General features: G+C 44.2%; 1 protein-coding gene across 5 annotated transcripts in view; it reads left to right on the plus strand.

Moving 5' to 3' along the window:
- The window catches only part of cib2 (calcium and integrin binding family member 2), a 239,377-nt gene that overhangs the window by 36,412 nt on the left and 179,269 nt on the right, over positions 1–23,696 (plus strand). For all 5 annotated transcript variants that reach the window (XM_072553297.1, XM_072553294.1, XM_072553293.1 and 2 more), the window contains exon 2: positions 21,002–21,036. Coding sequence is in view for 2 of the 5 variants with exons in the window: in XM_072553293.1 (XP_072409394.1) it covers positions 21,002–21,036 (35 nt within the window). In the remaining 3 variants the exon portion in view is untranslated. The remainder of the gene's footprint in view (positions 1–21,001; positions 21,037–23,696) is intronic.

The following is a 23,696-nucleotide window of genomic DNA, read 5'->3' on the forward strand; positions in this document are numbered from 1 at the left end:
TTACTCTCATCAATCCTCTCTGTTTCTTCATCAACATCATTTACCTGGAACAGATCCAGGCTGGATTTCCATAATTAATCCATGTTTGTTGAAATGACCACTATTATTATCCTGAAATACCATTTCTAAAAGTTTTCCATTATCATAATCAAAGTGAAAGCTGGAATTGTTGGTCTTGCTTTTCGAACAAGATCCTCTGCTACCTATATATGAGAATTGCTACATTAGAACTTGGAACATAGAACAATACAGCACAGAACAGGCCCTTCGGCCCACGATGTTGTGCCGAACTTCTAACCTAGATTAAGCACCCATCCATGTACCTATCCAAATGCCGCTTAAAGGTCGCCAATGATTCTCACTCTACCACTCCCATGGGCAGCGCATTCCATGCCTCCACCACTCTCTGGGTAAAGAACCCACCCCTGACATCTCCCCTATACCTTCCACCCTTCACCTTAAATTTATGTCCCCTTGTAACACTCTGTTGTACCCGGGGGAAAACTTTCTGACTGTCTACTCTATCTATTCCTCTGATCATCTTATAAACCTCTATCAAGTCACCCCTCATCCTTCGCCGTTCCAACGAGAAAAGGCCGAGAACTCTCAACCTATCCTCGTATGACCTACTCTCCATTCCAGGCAACATCCTGGTAAATCTTCTCTGCACCCTCTCCAAAGCTTCCACATCTTTCCTAAAGTGAGGCGACCAGAACTGCACACAGTACTCCAACTGTGGCCGAACCAAAGTCCTGTACAGCTGCAACATCACTTCACGACTCTTGAATTCAATCCCTCTGCTAATGAACGATAATACTCCATAGGCCTTCTTACAAACTCTATCCACCTGAGTGGCAACCTTCAAAGATCTATGTACATAGACCCCAAGATCCCTCTGTTCCTCCACCTGACTAAGAACCCTACCATTAACCCTGTATTCCGCATTCCTATTTGTTCTTCCAAAATGGACAACCTCACACTTGGCAGGGTTGAACTCCATCTGCCACTCCTCAGCCCAGCTCTGCATCATATCTAAGTCCCTCTGGAGCCGACAACAGCCCTCCTCACTGTCCACAACTCCACCTATCTTCGTATCATCTGCAAATTTACTGACTCACCCTTCGACTCCCTCATCTAAGTCATTAATAAAAATTACAAACAGCAGAGGACCCAGAACTGAACCCTGCGGAACTCCACTTGTAACCGGGCTCCAGGCTGAATATTTACCATCTACCACCACTCTCTGACTTCGACCGGTTAGCCAGTTTTCTATCCAATTGGCCAAATTTCCCTCTATCCCATGCCTCCTGACTTTCCGCATAAGCCTACCATGGGGAACCTTATCAAATGCCTTCCTAAAATCCATGTACACTACATCCACTGCTCTACCCTCATCCACATGCTTGGTCACCTCCTCGAAGAATTCAATAAGACTTGTAAGGCAAGACCTACCCTTCACAAATCCGTGCTGGCTGTCCCTAATCAAGCAGTGTCTTTCCAGATACTCGTAAATCCTATCCCTCAGTACCCTTTCCATTACTTTGCCTACCACAGAAGTAAGACTAACTGGCCTGTAATTCCCGGGGTTATCCCTATTCCCTTTTTTGAACAGGGGCACAACATTCGCTACTCTCCAGTCCCCTGGTACCACCCCCGTTGCCAGTGAAGACGAGAAGATCATTGCCAACGGTACTGCAATTTCCTCTCTTGCTTCCCACATAATCCTAGGATATATCCCGTCAGGCCCGGGGGACTTGTCTATCCTCAAGTTGTTCAAAATGTCCAACACATCTTCCTTCCTAACAGGTATCTCTTCTAGCTTAACAGTCCGTTTCACACTCTCCTCTTCAACAATACGGTCCCTCTCGTTCATAAATACTGAAGAGAAGTACTTGTTCAAGACCCCTCCTATCTCTTCCGACTCAATACACAGTCTCCCACTACTGTCCTTGATCGGACCTACCCTCGTTCTCGTCATTCTCAGGTTTCTCACATACGCATAAAATGCCTTGGGGTTATCCTTGATCCTATCCGCCAAGGATTTTTCATGCCCTCTCTTAGCTCTCCTAATCCCTTTCTTCAGGTCCCTTCTGGCTATCCTGTATCCCTCCACTGCTCTGTCTGAACCCTGTTTCCTCAACCTTATGTAAGCCTCCTTCTTCCTCTTTACTAGACATTCAACCTCCCTCGTCAACCAAAGCTCCCTCACACGACCATTTCTTTCCTGCCTGATAGGTACATACATATAATATCAAAGTTCTGTAATGTCCATCAACAATACCTCATCAGACCTTGGTAACTTATTAACTTTAAGTACCAACAGACCTTTTAACATCTCATTATCAAATTTTTTGTCCAACTAATGTATAAAAGACCTGCTCTTCCGCCATGACTTTGGAAGGGTCTTCTTCTTTGGAAGGGTCGTCTTCTTTGATAAAGACAGATGCAAAATATGCAATTAGTTTGTCAGCTAAGCTCTTGATGCATAGATTCTCCTTTAGGTTCCAGTTCTTAGAAATATTTGTTTGTGGGTGCTGGTGAGATCAGCATTTATTATCAATCGCTAATTGCCCAGTTGTCTAAGTCTGTGGCTCTGGAGTCATGCTGTAGGCCAGCCCAGGTATGAACAGCAAATGTTCATACCCTGGTCAATGTTAGTGAACTAAATGGGTTTTTGTTTCTGACAATTAGCACCATTAGGTCAACTTTTTGATCCCTGATTTTATTTGAATTCAAGTTTCACCATCTGAGTGGGATTCAAATCCATATCACTAGAGCTTTAGCCTGGGCTTCTGGATTACTAGTCCAGTAACAGTACCACTGGGCCATCAGCTTGACCCAGCCTTTTCCTACCCTCATACTACTTAAATATCAATGGAAGTTATTCGGATTCCCTTTTATTAAGTTCAGCAGAGATGTGGTGGAGAGAATAGGAAGATTACATGATTTGGAAAGTGAGTTTAGGTAGGGTAACGAAACAAAAGAATCTTGTTTCTTTACACTAATTAAATGTTGTGCCTCAAGTTATCAATGCCACAGAATAACAAATTGAGGGCTACATTTTATTTCTAGAGAGACAGACCTGAATAACAGGGAAGTTATGCAAAACCTGTGCTGCATTAGGCCAGGATTTAGAATCATGTTCCCACCGTGCCATGGGCGGCACGGTGGCACAGTGGTTAGCACTGCTGCCTCACAGCGCCTGAGACCCGGGTTCAATTCCCGCCTCAGGCGACTGACTGTGTGGAGTTTGCACGTTCTCCCCGTGTCTGCGTGGGTTTCCTCCGGGTGCTCCGGTTTCCTCCCACAGTCCAAAGATGTGCAGGTCAGGTGAATTGGCCGTGCTAAATTGCCCGTAGTGTTAGGTAAGGGGTAAATGTAGATGTAGGGGCATGGGTGGGTTACGCTTCGGCGGGGCGGTGTGGACTTGTTGGGCCGAAGGGCCTGTTTCCACACTGTAAGTAATCTAATCTAATCTAATCAGTTCCAGTTCTCATATTACAAAATAAATATTGAGGCACTGGAGAGTGTGAAAGGAAATTTCACAAGGATGATACCTGAAATGCTTGGTATTGTGATGAAACTTTATAATATTATTGTTTGGGAATCCAGATTTGGAAGTGGAGGAGAAATGGATTTTTGGTTTTCAGTGTTGTGATGATCTGATCTGGTTTCTTTAAGAAAGGATCAGAAAGTCATTTGGAACAGTGAGATAAAGACAACCTATCTAAGAAATCATGTGACTTAAACTAAATGACTCAACAAGTTACTTAGTGAGGTAATTGTTGCTTATTGTTGACAACAGCTGAAATGAACTATGGAAGGGAAAATTAGGGGTCACAGACTGATGATTAGATTCCCTACATTGTGGAAACAGGCCCTTCAGCCCAACTAGTCCACACCGATCTTCTGAAGAGTAACCCACCCAGACCTATTTCCCTCTGACTAATGCACCTAACACTATGGGCAATTTACCATGGTCAATTCACCTGACCTGCACATCTTTGGAATGTGGGAGGAAATCGGAGCACCTGGAAGAAACCCACGCAGACACTCGGAGAATGTGCAAACTCCACACAGACAGTTGCCAGAAGCTGGAATCAAACCTGGGACCCTGGTGCTGTGAGGCATTTGTGACCTAGTAATTCCAGTAAGAAATTTTAGAGTGAAGTTAGGAGTTATACTTTCTTTTTCCTGGTTATGATAAGAAATTTCCCAGTTGTATATCTATATAGATTTGTTCAATCTTTCCTTTTGTGCAATAAAAAAACATTGAGACCCTCTTGAGAATTTGTTCAGTTACTGACCAGCACTGTAACCAGACTGCAAAAAGTAAAACTAATTGTCTAACAAGCTAGGTTTCATTCTGGTGTCTGACCTGTCCAGCACTACCATAAATTATGGTCATAATAGTACAGACAGGCCCTGGGTTGTTTGCAAGTCAATCTGTATGAAAGTTGGACCATAATGCAGGACAATGTAAAACAGTCGTTTTTAAATACAGGAAATGTTCATATGTTGGATCTTTAAAATTACACCCTTATATGGGATCACATTCGTAAGTTGGATGTTTGTAAATCAGGGACCCTCTATACACCAATACAGAAAGAATTGACAATCCTGAAGAAATTAGGCCTGAGTGGTGACACAGAAAAGGTGTTTAAAATGATTAAAAGTTTTGATTAATGTTTCCTTGTGTACAGAAGTACGTAACCCGAGGCTATTAATTTAAGACAGTCATCAGAAATCAGAGGACATTCAGAAGTCATGTCTTCACCAAAGGAATTTCTTGGATTTGCACAAAATGGTTGAAGTGAATAGTATCAATTCATTGAAGAGAGATCCAGGCATGCAAATGAGAAAGAATACAAGGGCTCCAATTGTAGATTTACATAAAGAAAGATGGGTGGGAATTCAAGTGGAACATAAATACCATCATCAGCTGGTTGGGCTTCTGTGTCATATGCCCTATGTAAGTCCTATATTAGATGCCAGCTTCTTCTCAGACTCTCATCTTTCTTACTTTTATTTTAGTTTTTTTTAATCTTCCCTCTGAGTTTTCTATATTCGGTCTTGTTTAGTTAAATTATCTACCTGATGTCTGTTGTACACTCCTTTTTTCTGCTTTATATTAATCTATATCACATTCATTATCTTCATTTACCTTACCTTTCCATCTCAAATTAAAGAAAGTACCTCAACTGTACTCTCACCATTTGTTCTTATTGTCCTGAAATAGTTGTGCCTGATTCCAATATACTCAACATATCCAATATACTCCTCTAGATTTTTTCCGTCTCTATTTCCATAACCAACCTAAAGTATGATGCTATGATTCCTTGTGCTCTAAATGGTCCTCTACCGAAACTTAATCTAGTTGGTCCACTGCATTCCCAAGAAATTCCTCCTTCATCCTTACGTTGAACACATATTGATCTAGAAACTTTCTGAAATATTGCAAAACATTTGGGCAGCACGGTAGTTCAGTTGTTAGCACTACTGCCTCACAGTGTCATGAACCCAAGTTTGATTCCAGCCTCACATGACTGTCTGTATGGAGTTTGCACATTCTCCCTGTGTCTGTGTGGGCTTCCTCCAGGTGCACCGGTTCCCTCCCAGTGTCCAAAGATCTGCAAGCCGGGTGAATTGGCTATACTAAATTGCCCATAGTGTTAGGTGCATTAGTCAGAGGAAATTGGTCTGGGTGGGATACTCTTTGGAGGGTCGGTGTGGACTGGTTGGGCCTGTTTCCACACTGTTGGGAATCTAATCTAAATTTAATCTAATCAGTCCAAAGATGTGCAGGTTAGGTGAATTGGCCATGCTAAATTGCCCATAGTGTTTACGGGATATATAGATTAGGTGCATTGGTTAGGGGTAAATGTAGAGTAATAGAGTAGGGGAATGGGTCTGGATGGGTTACCCTTTGGAGAGTTGGTGTGGACATGTTAGGCCATTGTCCTGTTTCCACACTGTAGGGATTCTATGATCTCCCTTTCTGTCCTGTGTGTTATTCCAGTTGATACCAGCATGATTAGATTCCCCCATTGTCACTACTTTATAGCTCTTGCATCTCACACATTTTCCACAAATGCTTCCCCTTAATATCTTTCCCTCTAGTTGGCATCTTCTATACTACATGCAATGGTGTAATGTTTTCTCACATGTTTTTAATAGAATGTGACTCCTGACAAACACCAATGGATGACATGGGTTTTCCTTTAGCTCATGCAGGCAAACTGTATTTTCAGAATAATCTCAGCTCATGCATAATAATGTGGACGTGATGGGCCAAATGGCCTGCTTCCACACTGTAGGGATTCCATGAAATATCTTAATTCACAGTGTTCATGATCTGGATCATTGCCCTGATAAGGTGGCGAAAGCTGATTTATTTAAATAATTTTGACAAGATGTTGAGCAGGGCTTTGAGGTACAGGATTGAGCTCAGCTTGGCTAGTCTATCAGAGAGCCAGCTCAATAGGCTGATGTTAAATTGAACCAAAAAAAGGTTTGTCAGGAAATAAAGTGGGTAGAAACTCAGAAATATATTTTGACTTTGACTGTTTATTCTTTGAGTCTAAGGAATCGTTTCACTAAATGCTAAACATCAATGGCAAGATGCACACAAATATCAGATCCTAAAAGAAGAGTTTCTTCAGGAGTGGGTCCAGCTGATATGAGAAAGTTTGATGAGATATACAATTGAAATCCTGTTGGAGCTCTAATCTGTTTACACATACTTTACACATACTGTAGAAACATAGAAAATAAGTGCAGTAGTAGGCCATTTGACCATTCAAGCCGGCACCACTATTCAATATGATCATGGCTGACCATGCAGTCTCAGTATCCTACTCCTGCTTTCTCTCCATACTCCTTGATCTCTTTAGCCCCAAGGGGCCACATCCAGCTCCCTCTTAAATATATCTACGGAAGAGCCACCAATAGCTTTCTGTGCTAGAGAATTCTGCAAGTTCACAACTGTCTCTGAATGAAGAAATGCTTCTTCATCACCGTTCTGAATGGCTTCTCCCTCATTCTTAGACTGTAACCCCTAGTCCTGGATTTCCCCAACATCGGGAATATTCTTCCCGCACCTAGCCTGTTCAATCCCGTCAGGATTTTATATGTTTCTATGAGATCCCTCTTCATTCTTCTAAATTCCAGTGAGTACGAGCCCTATTGATTCAATCTTTCTTCAATGTCAGTGTTGTCATCCTGGGAATCTCTCTAGAGAACCTTCACTGGGCTCCCTCAATAGCAAGAATGTCCTTCCTGAGACTACAAGAACAAAAATGTTCAAGATACTCAAGGTGTGGCCTCACAAAGGCTCTGTATAACTGCAGCAAGGCATCCCTACTCCTATACGCAAATCCTTTTGCTGTGAAGGCCAGCATGCCCTTAGCTTTCCTCACTGCCTGCTGCACCTGCATGCTAATGTGCAGTGTCTGTTCCACCATGACACCCAATTTCCATTGCACCTCACATTTTCCTAAACTGCCGCCATTCAGATAATAATCTGCCTTCCTATTTTTGCCATCAAAGTGGATAACGTCACATTTATCCACATTATATTGCACTGGCCAACTCAGCCAGCCTGTCCAAGTCACCCTACAGCCTCTTAGCATCCTCCTCACAGCACACACTACCACCCAAACAAACATCAAAGAAGATTACAGCACAGGAACAGGCCCTTTGGCCCTCCAAGCCTGCACCAATCCAGATCCTCTATCTAAACATGTTGCCTATTTTCCAACGATCTGTATCCCTTTGCTCCCTGCCCATTCTTAAGTGATGCTATTGTGCCTACCCCTTTCACCCCCGCTGGCAACGCATTCCGGGCACGCACCAACCTCTGCGTCAAGGACTTTCCATGCATATTTCCCTTAAAATTTTCCTCTCTCATCTAGAACTCATGACCCCTAGTAATTGAGTTCCTCACCTTGGGAAAAAGCTTCTAGCTATCCACCCTGTCCACACCTTTCATGATTTTGTAGACCTCAATCATGTGCCCCCCAACCTCTGTCTTTTAATGAAAATAATCCTAATCTACCCAACATCTCTTCATAGCTAGCACCCTCCATACCAGGCAACATCCTGGTGAATCTCCTCTGCACCTTTTCCAAAGCATATACATCCTTTTGGTAATGTGGCAACCAGAACTATACACAGTATTCCAAATGTGGCTGAACTAAAGTACTATACAACTGTAACATGATCTGCCAACTGTTATACTCAATATCCCAGCTGATGAAGGAAAGCATTTTGTCTGCCTCTTGCTATTGACCTGCGTTGCCACCTTCAGGGTACAATGGACCTGAACACCCAGATCTCCCTGTACATCAATTTTCCCCAGGACCTTTCCATTTACTGTCTTGTTCGCTATAAAATTGGATCTTCTGAAATGCCCGGATTGAACTGCAGCCAGCTTAGTGTCATCTGCAAATTTGGAAAAATTGCATTCAATCCCTGCGTCCAAATCGTTAGTGAATATTTGTGAGCAGCTGGAGTCCCACATCCCCCCCTCATCACTACCTGCCAGTCCCACTCAGGAAAGGACTTGTTTATTCCAACTCTCTGGAATTTAATGTGTGCTTTCATAATTAGTTATATTTTCATTATTCATATGTTTGGAACTTAAAATAGCTACAATGTTGTAAATACTGTGGTAGTATCAGAAAGATATGGAGTTATGTTGATGTGAGGCCAGTTGAATAATAAGGCAATTGTTTATGAAATTTAGATTAACATATAACTGTGTGGAGCATTATGGGTGGGGTGAAAGGTCAAGGCCAAAATACAGGTTATCACCTAAATTGAAAAGAGCTGGAATGAAAGCAAGATAAATCAAGGGCACATTGTCTTGATGATGTGATACTTCAACATAAAAATCCTGTGGACAGTCGGGGAGGAGAAAGTCTGAAGGAGTAAAGGATGTTCATATTGTGATAGGGCTTTAGGATCCTGGAGCAACAATACAATGGGGTAATGGAGCTACAGGGTGTAAATAGCACAGTGTGGGCACATTCATCAGAAAGAAGGAAGTTAGGGAAGGAAGCTACCAATCTTACCTGGTCTGGCTTTCATGTGACTCCAGACCCACAGCAATGTTAGCCTATGAGGGATGGGCAATAAATGCTGGCCTAGCCAGGGATGCCCTCATCCTGTGAATGACATAAGAAAAACCCTCAGCAGCTTTATCAGTGCCATCACTAGGACTGGCCATTGCTGGAACTGCAGGACAAAGGAGAGGATGCCTCAGTGCCAAAGCGCCCTTCAAGAAAAGTGAAATTTAAGCTGGGCAGTCAAGTTGCTCAGAGGGGTTCAGGGAAATAATCCAGGGAATGTCCATATGTGGGCCAGCAAATCATAGAATCCCTGCAATGTGGAATCCGGTCATGCAGCCCTTTGAACCTATACCCACTCTCAAAGAGCATCCCACCCAAAACCCACCCAATCCCTTTAACCTGCATTTTCCCATGATTAATCCACATAACCTGCACATCCCTGGACACAGCAGCATGGCCAATCCACCTAACCTGCGCTTCTTTGGACCATAGGGAGAAACCGAAGGACCCAGGGGAAACCTACACACACCCATGGAGAATGTGCAACCTCCACATAGACAGTCATCCAAGGGTAGAATTGAACCTGGGATCTGAGCACTGTGAGGCAGCAGTGCTAACCACTGAGGCATCGTGCAGCCAGGTAGAAGGAAGGGCTTCCCCATCTCAGAGAGGCAGCCTTACCCAATCGTGATAAAACACAGCAAGTGTTTGTACCAAGTCTTACTGGACACTTATTTGCCTCAGTTGGTAGCCCAGTAGGTAACTATGCCAGTGAGGTTTCCACACTGCTTACATGCTATAGCAGCAGGAAGATTTTGCGATTCCCTCTCTACCCATTCCATTTCATTTTCCCAGTATTCCCACCTCCCAGTTGGTCTCCAGAAGGCTGGAAGAATTCAGCCCTGTTCTGTAGTTTATGTACCTTTAAATGGTTTATTTTTGGAATCATAATAAGTTGAAGAACATTCCCAACACAGGTCCTTAAACATCTTGTGCTGAATGTGCACAATTGAAGGTTTAATGAGTTGGAAATTTACTTTAACTACCTTGTATAGATTTAAGTACCTGTCTGGCATGGGTTTGCTGTTTATCTGAACTCCTCCCACCCTTTATCCCACATCCTAGGTTGTTTTTGCTGCTTTACACCCCATTCACCCAGAGCTATACCTGGGTCTGCTCTGATTAAATTGGATCACTATTTGGCAGAATTGGTGCTTTTTATGGTCCAACAACCCTATCTCTTTGACCCATCTTTCTTTTAATGTTTATTGATGTCAAATTGTAACAAATCTGTGAGATAGCTTGCCATGTTTTTATCTTACTAAAGACACTGCATAAATGCAATAGTACAAAAACAAAGATCAGCTGATGCTGGAAATCTGAAAAAAAAAGCAAGTGCTGGAGAAATTCAGCAGGTCTGTGTGCATTTATGATTCTACATATCTCTGGGTTGCTTGTCTCAGTGCAATGCCCTCAATCTATTGATAAGTACTAATAAACTTTGAAAAAAAAACTCTTTGCATTTGTTATGAGTTCCACTGAAGATAGGAGTCAGTATGAAAGCCCCATCTTTCTTTATTCTGCTGGGCTCAGGGTAATGTCAGTGAACAAGATGCTATACAGTAGCAAATCACTGCACAAGGAATATGAAAACAAAAAGTATGTGAGATCGCAGCGGCTCAGGCAGCATTGTAATGGACCAGGCCAGAATCCCCCTCCCCAAATATTTTAAGAAGGTTGCCTAGACCCTAACTTCAAGCAGATGTGAAGTGGATATTCCAGGTGTGATGCAGCTGGTCAAACCACTCAGCTTTAAGCAAAGCAGAATTTATTTAAACACTACAGTTGAATTAGATTACCTACAGTGTGGAAACAGGCCCTTTGGCCCAACAAGACCACACCGACCCGCCGAAGCGCAACCCACCCATACCCCTACACTTACTCCTTCACCTAACACTACGGGCAATTTAGCACGGCCAATTCACCTGACCTGCACATCTTTGGACTGTGAGAGGAAACCGGAGGAAACCCACGCAGACACGGGGACAATGTGCAAACTCCACACAGTCAGTCGCCTGAGGCGGGAAATGAACCCAGGTCTCTGGCGCTGTGAGGCAGCAGTGCTAACCACTGTGCCACCATGCCACCCTAATACAAACAAAAGAAAATGTAATTTAGAAGATCTTAACTATTGGAAAACTTAACTGACCCGATACAGCAACTTAATTAAGGAACTGTTCCGATCCATTCCATAAACACACCCCTTGGTAAAAAGACAAATTGAAACACAGATTCTTACAGGCAGGAGGGAACAACATCCAAAGAGATTTCAGAGAGAAAGTCAGTCAGGAATCATTTGCTGAAGCTTGCAATCTTTCCTGGACTTTAGCATCTTGTGATTGCCATAGCTAAACCAAACTAGATAAAACCTGAACCGGAAGAACTGACCACTCCCCTGCCATTGTTAAACCAGGCTCTTCTCAGACCCCTAGGTACCTCTGCCTTTATAACCGTGCTTAAAAAGATCCGAGGACAAAATAACCTTGTTAAAATGACAGCATTATCACAGCATCCATGGAGAGAGAGCAAGCAAATGTTTTGAGTTGAAATGACTCTTTATTAGAGCTGAAGTGAAGTGGAAGGTGTAGCGTTTATACAATAGTCAGGGGTTGGGGAGGTAGTGCTTGAAATGCTGGGGGAGAAAGGATGTTGATAGTTCGGATTAAGTAATCACAATATGAGAATGGCAGAACAATGACCTGTCTCAATGCCAGACTGGAAAGAATATTTTGCTCATTTCCCCTACCCCCACCTTACCTCAGTTCCAACCTTCCAGCTCAGCACCATCCTCATGACCTGTCCTACCTGCCAATCTTTCTTCCCACTTAACCGCTCCACCCTCCTCTCTGACCTATCACCTTTATCCCCACCCCCATCCACCTATTATACTCTTTGCTACCTTCTCCCCAGCCCCACCCCCTCCCATTTATCTCTCCATCCCAGAGGCTCCCTGCCATCATCCCTTTTGCCCAAAACTCGTCTTTCCTGCTCATCGGATGCTGCCTGACCTGCTGTGCTTTTCCAGCACCACTCTAATCTAGACTCTGATTTCCAGCATCTGCAGTCCTCACTTTTGCCTGGAAAGAATAGACAGTCCCACTGGAGTCGGAGGAGGGGGGGGGGTGGGAAGGAGAGAAGACAAAGAATGTAACAGGCAAAGCTAAAAGAAGGGGAAGGAATGAGTTCACACTTTGAAGATGTTGGACTCCATATTTGGCCCAGAAGGTTGTAAAGAACCTAGTTTGAAGATGAGATGTTGCTCCTCTAGTTTTTGTTGTGATTTGCTGGAGAATTGCAGCATGCCAAGGACAGACAAGTGGGCATGTGAGCAGGACGCTGTGTTAAAGTGACCAGCTACAGGAAGGTTGGGGTCCTGCTTGTACATGGACCTGCAAAGTGGTCACCTCAGTCTGTATTTGGTTTCTTCAATGCAGAGTAAGCAACCTTGAGTGCAGTGAAAACAATACACAGGATCAGAGAAGGTACAGATGAAATACTGCTTCACCTGGAAAGACTGTTTAAGCCCTTGGATGGTGAACAGGAGGGAGGTGAAGGGGCAGGTGTTGCACCTTATGCAGTTATGTGGGAAGATGCCATAGAGAAGGATCCCTATGAAATACAGACAGGGAGAGTGAGAGAAAAATATGTTTGGTGGTGCTGTTCTCCTGGAGTTGTCTGAAATGGAGGAGAATAATACTTTGAATGTGGAGGTTGGTGGGATGAAAGTTGAGAACAAAGGGGACCTGATCACACTGTTGTGAGTGATGGGAAAGGGTAAGGGCAGAAGCACGGGTGTTATGTTGGATGCGGTTGAGGGCTCTGTCATCCACAGAGGGCGGGAAACTACGGTCATGGAAGATTCTATTATGGACCTCTGAAGGGAATTTTGCATGAAATTACATCAATTTCAAGTGCAGCTGGAGAATGGACAATGTTCCCATTTGTAGGAGGAAGATCAGTGAGGCATAGGCCACTCAGCCCTTCAAACCTGCTCCATCATTCAATTGCATCAAAGTTGACTTGCATCTCAACTATAAACTACTTTTGCTCAATAGCCATCAATGCCCTTAAAAATACAAACATCCATCAATATCTCTCATTAACACCTCAATTGACTCCCAGAATTCATAATAGTTTAGGACAAAGGTATCTTCTAATCTTTGAAAAATCTTTTATTGATTTCCCTCCTAAATAGTCCAGTTTGATGTTTATGATTAATACCTCGTGCCTTATCCCCCAGTACAGGAAACTATTTCACCATTCAATCTTTTTATTAATTTGAACAACTCACTCAGATCATTGCTCAGTGTTTAAACTCTTTGAATCAGTACAAACTGAGTTGAGACAAAACTCCAGTTGGAATGAGGTAGACCGGACCTATTGAATGTTCTGCTGTGTGCCCAAAGTGGATGTCTGGGAGGAGGTCACGCACTTCTTGATCGGGAATTCTGTGTAACACATGGAGTCCCTAAGCATAGTGTTTTGGAAAAATATCATTCCCAAATCTTTTGATTCAACTTTTCTACTTTGCTCATCACTAGTTTCTTGTAATTGACTCCCTCACCGTATGCAAATCTTGTCCTCTTTCTGAATGTTATTTGTGGGCCCACCTACAGCATACACACTACAGTGTCTCACGAAGGCAGCTCACCATCACCTTCACAACAGCTGGGTAATAAATGCTGGCCTAGCCAGCAATGCACCCATTGCAGTGAGAGAGGCTAAAAAGATGAAATTTCTGACACTATGTTGTTTAATTCCTTGCAAACCAGTCATTGATTTTCTTATTTTGAAAAGTGGAGTGTATTTTTGGGGCATTGTTTTAGAGACCTATGCATCCTTATAAAGTACTCTTCAACTTAACGAAGTTCAAGGATAGGCAATATCAGATGTCACAGGCAGACAGTTAGACAGTATTTAAACCTACGTTGAAGTGACAGTACTCACCGGTTTAGTTGGAACACTCAGACATGTTATGGCCGCAGTATCTGAGGCCATTATGTGTCCTATTGCCATATTTGTTACCAGACCACTTTTCTATATGACAGTCCACACATTTCTGCATTAAAAACAGCAAAGCCTTCCAAAACGTCTCCCACTATGACTGCAAAAATGCAAGACTTAAAAATTATCATGATCCCCTCAGTGAGCAACAGGGGTAACGGGATGTCCTATTGGAGTAGAGGGAAGGCAGGGATGACAGAATGCTGTCTCAGAGGTCATGACCCCAAAATGGGGTCCTGATTCCCCCTTTGGGAAGTCCTGATAAACAACTCCATAGGCTGAACTTAATGCAGTCTGTCATGGGGGAGGGGGTGAGGAAACATGGAGGCTGGGTGCATTTCATCACATCAGCCTCCCAGCAACCTCAGCAACAATTCCCATGATTAAGATGGAGTTGTGTATTGGCTCATATAAGCAACTTAGAACTGCTCAGACGCCATTAGCCATGCAGCTGGTGCAGCCCCCATCCCCACGCTGTTTGATGACGTCACTTCTGTGCCCGTCATGGCCGCTTCCACAGTCACTTCCGCCTGACAACTCCTCATGCACAACACGTGACATCACTTCCGGCCCTCACATCATCACTGATGTTACATGCTCAGTGACTTCCACTCCCCCTACTGCCATGATTGCCACCACTTCCGCCCCCACCGCCACTCACCTGCATTCTGCTGACATGCCCCCCACAGATCCCACTGTCACCATCCCCGCTCCCCAGAACCCTGAGGGGAACACTACCCCTGCTCATGACTTCACCCCTATTCCCCCCACCACCACACCCACTTCAGTTACAGGCTCCTCTCCCACTCCCAGCTCCACACCCACACCAGGCCCTAGATCCCAGCCCTGCCAAGTTTTCACCATCCCTCCAGACCTCCCGCTCACTGAGGACGAACGAGTCACCTTCATCCCCCTCCGCCCATGCATCAATGAATTTAATACATGCCATGACGTCGAACACTTCTTCCACCGCCTCCGCCTCCGAGCTTACTTTTACAATCAGGACTCCCGCTCACCTTCTGAGGACCCCTTCGCCCGCCTCCAACACACTCCATCCACCTGGACACCTCATGCTAGCCTATTGCCTGCCCTTGACCTCTTCATTTCCAACTGCCGCCGGGACATTAACCGCCTCAACCTGTCTACCCCCCCTCCCCCACTTCAACCTCTCACCCTCACAACGCGCTGCCCTCCACTCCCTCTGCTCCAATCCCAACCTCACCATCAAGCCAGCAGATAAAGGGGGCACAGTGGTAATCTGGCGCACTGACCTCTACACCGCTGAAGCCAGGTGCCAACTCGAAGACACCTCCTCCTACTGCCCCCTCGATCATGACTCCACCCCCCCATCACCAAACCATCATCTCCCAGACCATACAGAATCTCAATACCTCAGGAGATCTCCCACACACAGTTTCCAACCATATAGTCCGGCAACCCCGCACTGCCCGGTTCTACCTCCTTCCCAAGATCTACAAGCCTGACCACCCTGGCCGACCAATTGTCTCAGCATGCTCCTGCCCCACTGAACTCATCTCTACCTACCTCGACACTGTCCTGTTCTCCCTAGTCTAGGAACTCCCTACATACCCTGTGGTGGTGGGGGGAATGGAGGTGGAGTCATGAGTAGGGGTAGTGTTCCTCTCAGGGTTCGTGACACCACCCATGCCCTCCACCTCCTCCAAGACTTCCATTTCGCGGCCCCCAGCGCCTCATCTTCACCATGGATATCCAATCCCTCTACACCTCCATCCGCCATGACCAGGGCCTCAAAACCCTCTGTTTCTTCCTCTACCGACGTCCCCAACAGTACCCTTCCACTGACATTCTCATTTGTTTGGCCGAACTGGTCCTCACCCTTAACAATTTCTCCTTCGAATCCTCCCCCTTCCTCCAGACCAAAGGGGTAACCATGGGCACCCATATGGGCTCCAGCTATGCCTGTCTCTTTGTTGGCTACGTAGAACAGTCCATCTTTTGTAGTTACACCGGCACCATTCCCCACCTCTTCCTCCGCTACATTGATGACTGCATTTGCGCCACCCCGTACTCCCGCGAGGAGGTTGAGCAATTCATTAACTTCACCAACACATTCCACCCTGACCTTAAATTTACTGGACCATCTCTGACACCTCCCTTCCTTCCTGGACCTCTCCATCTCCATTAATGACGACCGACTTGACACCGACATGTTTTACAAACCCACCGACTCCCACAGCTACCTGGATTACTCCTCTTCCCATCCTACCTCCTGCAAACATGCCAGCCGTATTCCCAATTCCTCCGCCTCTGCCGTATCTGCTCCCAGAAGGACCAGTTCCACCACAGAACACACCAGATGGCCTCCTTCTTTAGAGACCTCAATTTCCCTACCCATGTGGTTAAAGATGCCCTCCAATGCATCTCGTCCACATCCCGCATCTCCGCCCTCAGACCCCACCCCTCCAACAGTAATAAGGGCAGAACCCCCCTAGTGCACACCTTCCACCCTACCAGCCTTCGCATAAACCAAATCATTCGACAACATTTCCGCCACCTCCAAACAGACCCCACCACCAGGGATATATTTCCCTCCCCACCCCTTTCCGCCTTCCGCAAAGACCATTCCCTCCGTAACTACTTGGTCAGGTCCACGCCCCCCAAAAACCCACCCTCCCGTCCTGGCACTTTCCCCTGCCACTGCAGGAACTGCAAAACCTGCACCCACACCTCCTCCCTCACCTCCATCCAAGGCCCTAAAGGAGCCTTCCACATCCATCAAAGTTTTACCTGCACATCCACCAATATCATTTATTGTATCCGTTGCTCCCGATGCGGTCTGCTCTACATTGGGGAGACTGGACACCTCCTAGAGAGTGCTTTATGGAACATCTCTGGGACACCCGCACCAATCAACCACACCGCCCTGTGGCCCAACATTTCAACTCCCCCTCCAACTCAGCCGAGGACATGGAGGTCCTGGGCCTCCTTCACTGCCGTTTCCCCACCACCTGACATCTGGAGGAAGAATGCCTCATCTTCCGCCTTGGAACACTTCAACCCAGGGCATCAATGTGGACTTCAACAGTTTCCTCATTTCCCCTTCCCCCACCTCACCCCAGTTCCAAAATTCCAGCTCAGCACTGTCCCCATGACTTGTCCTACCTGCGTATCTTTCTTTCCACCTATCCACTCCACCCTCCTCTCTGACCTGTCACCTTCATCCCACCCCCATTCACCCCTTGTACTCTTTGCTACCTTCTCCCACCCTCCTCCTTGACCTATCACCTCCATCCCCACCCCCACTCTATTGTACTCTATGCTACTTTCTCCCCACCCCCATCCTCCTCTCATTTATCTCTCCACCCTTCAGGCACTCTGCCTGTATTCCTGATGAAGGGCTTTTGCCCGAAACGTTGATTTTCCTGCTCCTCGGATGCTGCCTGAACTGCTGTGCCTTTCCAGCACCACTCTAATCTAGCATCTGGTTTCCAGCATCTGCAGTCATTGTTTTTACCCTCATATATGTAGGATGGGATATCAGGGTGGGATATCAGTTTGACTTGTTTTTGAGCCATTTGGTACCAATTATTCCTGTGTAATTTACTGGTGGCTTGAGGGTAAGTATGAGTAGTGCAGCATGACGGTGCTTTCCTTAGGACACAAGTTTATCCTGCTGGAGTGGGGTGGAACTCCCCTCATTAAAAAGCATTCAGTGCCTGATTGAGGCATCTAGACTCGGCCAAAAGCAGCAGTTACTACCCTCACACGGAGGATTGTAAGTCTTTGGAACTCTGCTGCAGACGGCTGTGGGGACAGAGTCCTTCTGTATATTTAAGGCTTATTTATGGGAAAAGGGCAGGGAAGTGGACGTGAGGAGTATCAGCTTTCTTAAATAAGGGGACCAGAAATGTTCACAAAACTCCAGATGTGGTCTCACCAGCATCTTGTACAATTGCAGTAAGACTTCCCTCCACTTATACTCCGATCCCTTTGAAATAAGGGTTAACATTCCCTTAGTCTTCCTGATTACCTGCTCCATCTATAAGCTACCTTACTGTGTTTCATGCACAGGTACTCCCAAGTCCCTTTTGTGTTCCAGCTTTCTTCCTTACTTCTTCTACTTCCATGATAATGGAGGCAACACTTTTCCAACAATAGATGTTCAGTTAATTGGTCTACAATTACCCAGATTTTGCTTCTTTTCATTTTTGTATACAGGGGTCACATTTGCAGTGATACTCTGACTGATTAAAAATCTATCACAAACTTGACTATACTTAATAACACAGCCTCAGCAATCCTCTGTGGTAAAGAATTCCACAAATTCACTATCCTCGAGAGAAGAAATTCCTCCTCATTTCTGTTTTAAATGGGCAGCCCTTTATCCTGAGATTATACCCTCTGAACTGACAATCTCCCATGACAAAGAAGGTGGTGAGGGACAAAACTGTTGTTAACAACTTATCTAGCTCACTGATGATCTTTAGGGAAGGAAATTTGCTGTTCTTAACCGGGCTGGGTCCACGTGGTCCAGTCCCACAGCATTATGGTTAACACTTATCTGCCAATAAATGCTGGTCCAACCACTGACACCCACATCCTGTGAATTAATTTTTAAAATAGATGATAGTTTGTAAACAGAGTAAGGATCTGGAGTATGTTTGAGTCTTGTGTGTCCTGTGTGCTTTAATAATTGAATGTTGAACTGAGTCTGGCTCCTGTTTCAGTTTGCACAGTTTCAGTCATTGCTGTTACTGCCAGGGGACCCAGGTAGATTTGTCCTTTTATCACAGTGGTAACCCAATATGATGACACAATATGCTGATTAGGAAATTGGAAAAATATTTAGAGGGTAGAGAGAAGCTTAATAATTAAAGGGAGTCAGGTGTAAGAGCTCATCTTGAAACACTAGACATCTTAAATAATCCTGCCCCAAGGTCTAGATTAACTTCTGTTTTCTTAATTGAAGTGCTCAGCCATCAGTTTCACATTTCAGTCCACAGAATATCATCAGAGTTGCACATCAACATTTAGGTAGCATTTGTACCAGATGGTAAATACTTTTTAGATGAATTTCCTGAGTCTTTAAGAATATTAGCATCCATCCTTTTGTGTGATTCTATTGTACTATGGCACATTCAAGCCAAGATCAATGGGTGTTCAACAGGCTGGCAATTGTGCATTCTGGAGTTTTGGCCCTGTCTTTTTAAATAATTTGGACTCAAGATTGATGAGATTTTAGTTCTTATTTTGGTTATTGTTGCATTCTGTCAATGTCGGTAGGTCAGTGTACCTTTAGGAGGCATGTTTGTGATTCTGTCATGACACCGTGGGCGGCACGGTGGCACAGTGGTTAGCACTGCTGCCTCACAGCGCCAGAGACCCGGGTTCAATTCCCGCCTCAGGCGACTGACTGTGTGGAGTTTGCACGTTCTCCCCGTGTCTGCGTGGGTTTCCTCCGGGTGCTCCGGTTTCCTCCCACAGTCCAAAGATGTGCAGGTCAGGTGAATTGGCCATGCTAAATTGCCCGTTGTGTTAGGTAAGGGGTAGATGTAGGGGTATGGGTGGGTTGCGCTTCGGCTGGGCGGTGTGGATTTGTTGGGCCGAAGGGCCTGTTTCCACACTGTAAGTAATCTAATCTAATCATAGCACGTGACCTGAAGGTATAAAGGTCTCCAACTATATTTTACATCTGAATAACTCAAAATGTGGCATTGTATTGAAGCACGCTGCTCTTTATAACTGCACATCTTAACATTAGCCTGTGAATATAGTATTTGTATATCTTAGTTTGTTATTATGAACGTCTGTTGAACAGTTGAATACCTTGATATTCAAACCCAGGTCTTGTGTAATGAGGAGTAACAATTGCTGCATCAGATAAAATACCCAGCTAGTAGCAAACTCACAATTGTAACAGTCTCCCAACTGATTTATTATTATTTTATCAATTATAGTATATTAGAAATAGATAGTTCTGAATGGTCTAACTGTGATAAAAAGTGAAGAAAGGTCCAGAGATTAATTTCAGGCACTGAAGTGCCACAAAACTTGCCAATACAGCATCTAGAAAGTACAGTCTGAAAATTAGCTGAAAGTGTGCTAATTGCCCTCCAAATGGGCAACGGCCAAAAGGTCAGAATTCATAGGAGATAAAATTTAAGCCTTGGTATTATGCAAATAAAGTGCTTGACACTATATCACTTGACAAGTGGACAGCTTGTATGGATCAAATTGGTGCTGACAGTGAGAAGAGTTGGATTCCTGATCTGACCTGGGCTACATTGGAGGTGCCTCATTGCCCTGCCCACAGTGAAGGCCATGTTGCTGTAGGTGAGACCTGCTTTGCAGTTAAGAAATCAAAATGATGTTGCGATATTGAAAGCTAAAGTAACTCTGAGACATTTGTGAGGAATGTTGCCAATCAGAATCCCAATCAACCGTGTGTGGGTTTTTATAAAGAGGTCTGGAAAACAATGGCATATCACGCAAGCTAATTTAGTGATACAAAGGTTTCCTATTCCACATGCACAGTCTCCAGAAAAGCAGGATAATCTTGTTTGAATATCTTCCTGGTGACATGAGGCTGAACCATTGAATAAAGAAGAAACCAAATGATCTTTTGTGGCAAAGGCCATTGAACTAATTGGTAATTTTAGCTGTCAACCTATTAAAATATGGGTGACTGGGCTCATGTTGATCACTGTGCAATAAATCTGAATTGTTAACAATTGAAGGACAGACCTGCCATTGGGGGCCAGGCTGTAAATGCTGACTGCCTTGTGAAGTCACTTGTAAAAGCATGGCTTTCCTCAGTAAAGAAACTGTGTTGTGGTGGCTCCCTCAGTGCAGTTGGACTAAAATTGCTGTTTTCTCTCTTACAGGACTGTACTTTTTTTACCCGCAAAGAGATCCTTCGGTGAGTGGCAACCTGACTGGGCTGATGTGGATTTGGGGCTTTCCTGTGTACACTGTTAAATCAGTATGAGATTATGTTCTCTCAAACTGATAGCCAATAGGCTCTAACAGATCTGTGTGTTGACCAGGTGAACAGGCAGCCAAATTGATAATGTTAATTGCTGCCCCCTCAGTTTGTCTATATTTCAGAAGCAGATTTGTTTACAAATACCTTCATTTTAAAGAAAGAGCCTGTGTTTGGGACTTCTGAGTGTTGCTGCTTTGGAGTCAATTTTGTCACATTTGAGATGTGGTCAGTCTTCTAGTGTGGCAGCCAAACTGTGCACAGTAAGCTCCCACAAACAGGAACAGGATTTTACACCAGCTGATCTGAGTTTACGATGTCACATTGGGAATAAATATTGAGGGTAAAACCCCACCTTCTCTTCCTGTAAATAGCAGGACCTGAAAAGACAGATGGTGGTGATGGGAGGTGTGGAGGTTGCTTTGTTTAACACCTGACAGTGCAGCACTCCCCATGAAGTGGGATTTATATACCAACCAGGTGGCTCAGTGGCAAGGGTGCACCATACCATCTTATGGAGACCTATGCATGTATCAACATTCCATCAGCATTTAAACAGTCTGGCTGCTCAAATTGATTCACAGTTCCCATTTTAATCTCCATGGTAATTTATATTTGACTTCCCTTGCTGAGTGAGATTAGCCTTTTAACTGAATGTCTGTGTGTAGAGGGTAGTCTGAGTTAAATTGGGTCTGCACCACAGATTAGAATTACGACCACCATCCTCTTTTAAAGTAGAAGACTCCAGGCCTGCTTGGTCTAGTGTAGGAGAGGAAAGCACTTCCTGGTCAAACTAGAAAAGTCTCTGATCCCAATAAGATCTGGGTTATTATATGTTAGTAACTAGCAGCAGGTGACATCAGTATGGTCGACATTATGACAGAAGCTTTGAAGATGTTTAAGATCTTGAGCTGTTCTGCCCACAATCCATATGATATCATCAAGGAGTTAGTTCTTATAGTATTCTTCAATATTTAACTCTTTTAGACCCTTTCAGACTCCAATTGAATGTCTACCCTCAAACTTATCCCCCATTATCCTAAGTATTAACCTTTATTATTGACACCCTTGTACAATTACTCTTTTATCTGTGCTTCTGAAAAGACTTAAGAATCAAAAACAATTTCAAAAATGAACCTGTAGACATGTTGAGTTTGGGTCCTTTGGGAAAAAAAACTTCACTTGGCATGAATTAAACTAAAAGCAAAGTCTGTTTTCCCAAAGGCCCCAATATACCCATAGGCTTTCATCAGTAGAATTTCACTATGCACTTTGTGCATACCTATGTTTTCAATATTTTAAATAAATTTATTTTACATCCCTGACACATTATGCTGACTGGTACACTCCATATTGCCTTTCCTAGTATTACCCATCAGTTAGAAAACAGTAGATCAATTGCCCACTCCAATCTCCATCATTTCTGGTTTTGCAAATGAGAGAAAAGCAGAGAAGAGCTTAATAAATCAGTGCAAATTGATGTTCTGTTGCATCAATAGGACTGATGGCAATTTAAACCAGGCTGTGAGTGGCAATTGAAGCAGCTCCTCAGTTGGAGTCTGAAACAGGTTTGGAGATAGAGACAATCCCGACTGGTGACAATACCAAAAATATACATTGAAGGATACCCGATCTGTACATAGTTGAGAAGGACGCCATCTCTAATGCCAAGAGTATTCTAGTCACTGTCTCTCTCAGGAGAAACCACTCCCAGATTCTCTGGATCATCCCTATATGGAAACCAATTACTGTAGGAGGGAGACATGAAAACAGACAAAGGGCTGATGGTTAGAAGGTGAGGCTTGCAGACAGCCTGGTGATCCTAATGATCTATTGCATTGAAAATGACAGATTCTGTGGGGAATGTCAGGGTGAGCTCAGCCTCCCATTTAAAATGTTTGCCAAATTTTATTCTCCATTCTTCTGTTTGTCCAAATGCTGTTGGTTCTTACTGGGATTTCATTCAACTTGCCAGCTTCCCCATTCCCTCCCCTGTGTGTAGGTATTGTAACCATGAACTCCACAACTTTTCCCATCTCCCCATGCTGTTTCACTGAAAGTTGTAGCTGGAAAACTCTGTCAGCCTCAACATCTGAATATTCATAAACCATTTTGTAGCGATTGTAATGAGGTCAGCCAGGTGGATGCCAAAGAATAAGAATTCCCTGCCTAGGGCTGTAAATCTGGCCCAATCAGAGAACCCTGGCTGACAGATAAAAACAGAAGTGTCAGACATCCTGTTCAATCTTAAAACTGGCTCTGAGGAAGCTGGATTAGTGTCAAGGATTCTCCATTTAATAATAAAGGGTGACATGGTGATGGGATATCGGCCTTTGTGAAGTTATTTCAGTGGCGACAAGAGTAAAGCACGTTCCGAGGAAACTTGTTTGCAATAAGTCGTCTTTGAGTTAGGGTAAGCATTGCTTGCATAATGCCATTGTTTGGAAAGTCCAGGCAACGTCCTAGTTAATCTCTTCTGCACCCTCTCCAATATCATCATAGCCCTCCTATACTGTGGATCTCAGATCTGCACACAATATTCTAGCTGTGGCCAAACTAATTTTTTGTAAAGTTCCATTATAACCTCCCTGTTCTTA

This window comes from Chiloscyllium punctatum, chromosome 33, assembly GCF_047496795.1.
Source record: "Chiloscyllium punctatum isolate Juve2018m chromosome 33, sChiPun1.3, whole genome shotgun sequence".
Taxonomy (NCBI): domain Eukaryota; kingdom Metazoa; phylum Chordata; class Chondrichthyes; order Orectolobiformes; family Hemiscylliidae; genus Chiloscyllium; species Chiloscyllium punctatum.